We start from the raw sequence: 5,688 nt of genomic DNA on the forward strand, positions 1-5,688 counted from the left end.
TTTTTGTAGATCTTCTTAACGTACTGATCTGGGTCACCCTTGTTTGCGGATTTGCGTATCGCATCCTGTAGCTTCCATAAGTCTAAACACTTCTGCTTCACTTCGAGTTGGCGCGTTTCCATCAGGTCTCGGTTTTTGCAGAAGGCTGCTATTTTCATCAGGGCAATGATTTGTTTACGGCCAATCTCGTTATTGCTTGCACATATGTAGTCATAGAACGCCTCATCTTTACGCATTACCGCCTCGTTTACTAGTTCTAATGTATCGTTGCTTGTGTTTCGTTTTTCAAACATCTGCCGGTTGATGTCCTGCAAATAGCGCTCGATCGTACCCGTGTTTGGTTTTTTGGATTTGCACACTAAGTAGCGCTCTGAGTTGGCTGGGCGACTACTGTTGGGTTTGCAGATACAAATCTGTCGGAAACACCGGTACACTAGGTAGACGAGACCAACGCTGAACGGCGTGAAAATATCAAACAGCTTCACAACGAAGTTGCCTCCAGGGCGTACAATCGCCAAGGCAACGATCACCTGGCACAAGTAGAGTTGCTTCGAATAGATCTCCTGCTCGTTTTCGTGACCCTCGACTGAAAACCCACCGTCTGCCATCATCAGGTGAACACCGGTTTCTGTCTGCTTTATAACGTAATCGGCGAAACCATTGATGTTTTCTGGATCAAAAATGTCACCGTTATCCTTCGGCCCATAGTACGGATCGAATGTTTCGGGTCCTCCCGCCGTAAACCCATCCAGCCGGAAGTCATTTGCACCTCTTAGTGTAAAACCGAATCCCTTAGCGCGCCACTTATTCCGCCAAAGGACGTATTCCGAGAAACCACCCGGACCAGCGCAAACGTCCGCAAAATAAAACAAATCACAAGCCTCGTCCTTCACCAGTGGTTGGTTTTTCTCATCGGTGGGATGTGTGAACATATAATCAAACATCGCGTCCATGTTGGCCATCTTGACTGCGTCGCGGTTGATAAATATGTTGTTCTTAATGAGCTCAAACGGATTAGACCGGTAACGAGCCTTACGCATATCTTCGTTACGGAGATTGTCAAAAACGCTCTTACTCTTAAGCACTTGTTGTAAAACCTCCGTGTCGCAGTACTTATCCTCGTTGTCGATTGTCATCTTTGGCGGACCTACCTTGTGCCATTCGTCTAGTTGATCTCTGCTAAGGCCCGGTTCATCCGTTTTCGAGTCATTCTTTAGCCAGACAAGCGTCTCCGGTATCTGCAACTGTTCTGCTTTTGCATCCCAGTGTGCGGCAGCAGTATCTAGTTGATCCAACTTCATGCCTGAAATGATGCGAGCAGTGAAACATTGTTAACAATCTGAAATCATTCATAATTGAGGCTAGAGCGATTAGGTGAAACACCCATAGGTAGTAGGTACATCGACACAAATCACAATTTTAGTTTCCTTCTAATACGAAGACATAACGAAGACATAAGAGTACTAACCTAAGCCGCTTCGGCCTTTCTGCGACGAGGTTTCGATTAGATCTACGCGCCCCTGGCCCGACTTGCCCAGGCCTGAGCCCGCTGTGTAGCCCATTGCGCGCATCATTCGTAGTGAGTTTCCAGAAAACGAGCCAAACGATGAGTCGGAATTTAGCTTCGTCTTTTGAATTGTGGACGGTGGTTGTGAATCATCCGAGACTGTTTCCTGCTCTTCCGATGAATCGGCCGTTAGACCGGGAACGAACGATGCCGGCTTTGCTTGTTCCGCTGGTTCCGCCATCCGCATCTTTTTTCGTGTAGGTTCCATCGAACCACAATCGCCCTGCCCTCTGAAGGACCGTTGCGAATCATCAGAGGGGGTCTCGTGCTCCTCGGAAGACTCAGCCAGATTTATTACGTTATCCATTATTCCTACGGTTGCTTGTATATGCCTACAATGGTGAACGCTTCCTGTACCTTAATATTGCACTCCAGTCAGCGCTGTGCCATTTTGCACGAAATAAACTTGGCTCTCCAAACTACGATGATGATGATGATGATGAATGATACGATAAGAAACCGCGTTGAAAATTATTAGATTAGAAACCACTTAAAACAGTTACCTTGCTGGCACCGCCGTACCTTGTTTACATACCGTCCGGGTCAATACCTAATCGATCTCTGTTCGAGTCGTAAAATAACAATTAAAATTGTTAAAATAAAGTCAAACTAATTGATTAGTTGCGCGGGCTAGGTTCGTTAACGGACTTCCAAGACCTGCTTCGCGATGTAAACAAATGCCTCCGTCATCACCAACTAACCGCATGGCCGTGGCTAACAGTCATCGCCATTGTATAAACGCCATATAATAAAAATGAACCAGGTGCATCCACAAAATGACAGCTCGTGTATAACACACCAATGCAGCAGTTGCAGTTACGTTGGTGATAGCGGAAGCAGTGCTTGGAATTAGTTACACGCAATGCAATACCATTGGAATACCGACGTTATCGTGGTCATTTTGCTACATGCACGACTAGTGTCCGTGGATTGTGCGACCACCCGTGCCACCCAAGCCACCCGTGGAGCCAAGGTTTCGCAACAGCCGTGCTGTTTTTGTTTCACGTACGGTATCGATTTGCCGTCCGCTGGAGAAAATCTCGTCTGTCAAACGCAACATAGTTTCGCTGCTGCAACGACCATTGACAGATAAGCCAAAGTCAACCAGAGATTTTTGTTTTGTTGTTGTTGCACCACTGTGACAGTCGCATCCTAGAAGCTCTCGACAAGGAAAATTCTACACATTGTCCTGGTAGAAAAACTGTTAATAGTTTTTTTTCGATGTTTTGGACATTTCGCAAATTGCAAGCTCTGTTGCCCACAACGTAAGGATTGATGACAGATCTTTGTAACTATTGCATGCTATATTTTGATCAAATTTGCGTGTTGTTTGGCTGTTGGAAGGCCGATTTGACCCGAAGCCGTTCGGCATGCTGCTTCAACAGAAGGTGTCAAACATCTTTGAGACTTTGACTTGCCTTACATGTTTGAAAAAAAAGCCACACATTCAACGGAATATTTCATCTATTCATTTATCTTTTATTTCAAAAAATCATTCTACAATTCGAACTCCTTTTCTCGGAGGTTCAACTTGATGTTGAACTCTTGATTAGGTCTGGGATCTTGGTCTCGGTCTTGAATTATGTGTCTACTCTTGGGATTGGCCCTTACAGAAAGAAATGTTATTAAAAAAAATTTATATATATATATATAATGTTGACATGATTATGTTGCAAGAAACCTCGTGATTACTTAAGAAGGATAGGCCTTCTTAAGAAATTTTTTGAAATCAACGCGGTGGACATCGGGAATTTTCTTATCCTTTTCATCAACGCTCGGCTGAACCTGGTACATGTGAACCCACTCCCAAAGGATTCGCGTATTGAACGTTTCGTCGAACGTTGCCTGTGTTTCTTCTATGAGGTTCTTGAATTGCTCCGGGAACTTCGATTCACCTGTGTTGCAATTAAAATAGTACTCCATGTTCCGTCGTTTAGACAACTGCTTCGAGTATTGTGGTTTGACATCACGCAGAAACAACAAACCATATGGTATATAGAAGCGATCCTGGTTGATCGGATTACGCACATTGTAGCCGAGACGGTTTGTGAGATCCCTAAGCTGGTGCATTTCTAGTGAGGTGAAAAACGATTCCATCTCGGATAGGTGATAGTGCTTTTTTGCTCGAATCTGCAACGACCCAGTGGAGTTGGCGCACGTCGATGTTGAGCTCGCGTTCGTTGTAGCACACCTGATTGGCTTGTTAAGCGCCTTGGCAAATTGGCGACAACGCTCAAACCGTTGCCTGAATGTTAAATGTCCTATATTTTCCCCGCCCAACATAAGTCCGTCAATGATGTGTAACGTATGCATGGTGACCTGTGACCTTCCTTCATCCTGCAACTCACGCACAATTTCACCATAGATGATCGTAGCTGGCGACAGTTCAATTGCTACATCTTTGATTAGTATCCAGGTTCCATGTTTCGCGTCGAACTGATACACCTCCTTACCACCCTTACCGAGCAGAATTGAGCCAACATTCTTGTCCTTACTTTTCTTGTTGGCGATGGGCACAAAATACCAATCGCGGGCAGATAAAAAGGATGCCCGTAAGTCCATTTGTACTCGCGCTTCAGACGGGGGCATGCGCTTTGTCAGACTACTCCAGTTTTTGTAGATCTTCTTAACGTACTGATCTGGGTCACCCTTGTTTGCGGATTTGCGTATCGCATCCTGTAGCTTCCATAAGTCTAAACACTTCTGCTTCACTTCGAGTTGGCGCGTTTCCATCAGGTCTCGGTTTTTGCAGAAGGCTGCTATTTTCATCAGGGCAATGATTTGTTTACGGCCAATCTCGTTATTGCTTGCACATATGTAGTCATAGAACGCCTCATCTTTACGCATTACCGCCTCGTTTACTAGTTCTAATGTATCGTTGCTTGTGTTTCGTTTTTCAAACATCTGCCGGTTGATGTCCTGCAAATAGCGCTCGATCGTACCCGTGTTTGGTTTTTTGGATTTGCACACTAAGTAGCGCTCTGAGTTGGCTGGGCGACTACTGTTGGGTTTGCAGATACAAATCTGTCGGAAACACCGGTACACTAGGTAGACGAGACCAACGCTGAACGGCGTGAAAATATCAAACAGCTTCACAACGAAGTTGCCTCCAGGGCGTACAATCGCCAAGGCAACGATCACCTGGCACAAGTAGAGTTGCTTCGAATAGATCTCCTGCTCGTTTTCGTGACCCTCGACTGAAAACCCACCGTCTGCCATCATCAGGTGAACACCGGTTTCTGTCTGCTTTATAACGTAATCGGCGAAACCATTGATGTTTTCTGGATCAAAAATGTCACCGTTATCCTTCGGCCCATAGTACGGATCGAATGTTTCGGGTCCTCCCGCCGTAAACCCATCCAGCCGGAAGTCATTTGCACCTCTTAGTGTAAAACCGAATCCCTTAGCGCGCCACTTATTCCGCCAAAGGACGTATTCCGAGAAACCACCCGGACCAGCGCAAACGTCCGCAAAATAAAACAAATCACAAGCCTCGTCCTTCACCAGTGGTTGGTTTTTCTCATCGGTGGGATGTGTGAACATATAATCAAACATCGCGTCCATGTTGGCCATCTTGACTGCGTCGCGGTTGATAAATATGTTGTTCTTAATGAGCTCAAACGGATTAGACCGGTAACGAGCCTTACGCATATCTTCGTTACGGAGATTGTCAAAAACGCTCTTACTCTTAAGCACTTGTTGTAAAACCTCCGTGTCGCAGTACTTATCCTCGTTGTCGATTGTCATCTTTGGCGGACCTACCTTGTGCCATTCGTCTAGTTGATCTCTGCTAAGGCCCGGTTCATCCGTTTTCGAGTCATTCTTTAGCCAGACAAGCGTCTCCGGTATCTGCAACTGTTCTGCTTTTGCATCCCAGTGTGCGGCAGCAGTATCTAGTTGATCCAACTTCATGCCTGAAATGATGCGAGCAGTGAAACATTGTTAACAATCTGAAATCATTCATAATTGAGGCTAGAGCGATTAGGTGAAACACCCATAGGTAGTAGGTACATCGACACAAATCACAATTTTAGTTTCCTTCTAATACGAAGACATAACGAAGACATAAGAGTACTAACCTAAGCCGCTTCGGCCTTTCTGCGACGAGGTTTCGATTAGAT

The 5,688-nt window shown here is 45.4% G+C and overlaps 2 protein-coding genes across 2 annotated transcripts; both read right to left on the reverse strand.

Moving 5' to 3' along the window:
- Positions 1–5: 5 nt before the first annotated feature.
- On the reverse strand, positions 6–1,754 carry LOC128276482 (cap-specific mRNA (nucleoside-2'-O-)-methyltransferase 1-like; the record flags this gene model as incomplete). The annotated part of the gene is made up of 2 exons (XM_053014941.1): positions 1,469–1,754; positions 6–1,303 (listed from the first exon to the last, which is right to left on the reverse strand). Coding segments are annotated over exons 1-2 (1,584 nt in total), but the record flags the coding sequence as incomplete, so codon positions are not given.
- Positions 1,755–3,159: 1,405 nt separating this feature from the next.
- Positions 3,160–5,683, reverse strand: LOC128276481 (cap-specific mRNA (nucleoside-2'-O-)-methyltransferase 1-like; the record flags this gene model as incomplete). The annotated part of the gene is made up of 2 exons (XM_053014940.1): positions 3,160–5,481; positions 5,647–5,683. Coding segments are annotated over 2 exons (2,259 nt in total), but the record flags the coding sequence as incomplete, so codon positions are not given.
- Positions 5,684–5,688: the final 5 nt, after the last annotated feature.

This window comes from Anopheles cruzii, unplaced genomic scaffold, assembly GCF_943734635.1.
Source record: "Anopheles cruzii unplaced genomic scaffold, idAnoCruzAS_RS32_06 scaffold01336_ctg1, whole genome shotgun sequence".
NCBI classification, from domain to species: Eukaryota; Metazoa; Arthropoda; class Insecta; order Diptera; family Culicidae; genus Anopheles; species Anopheles cruzii.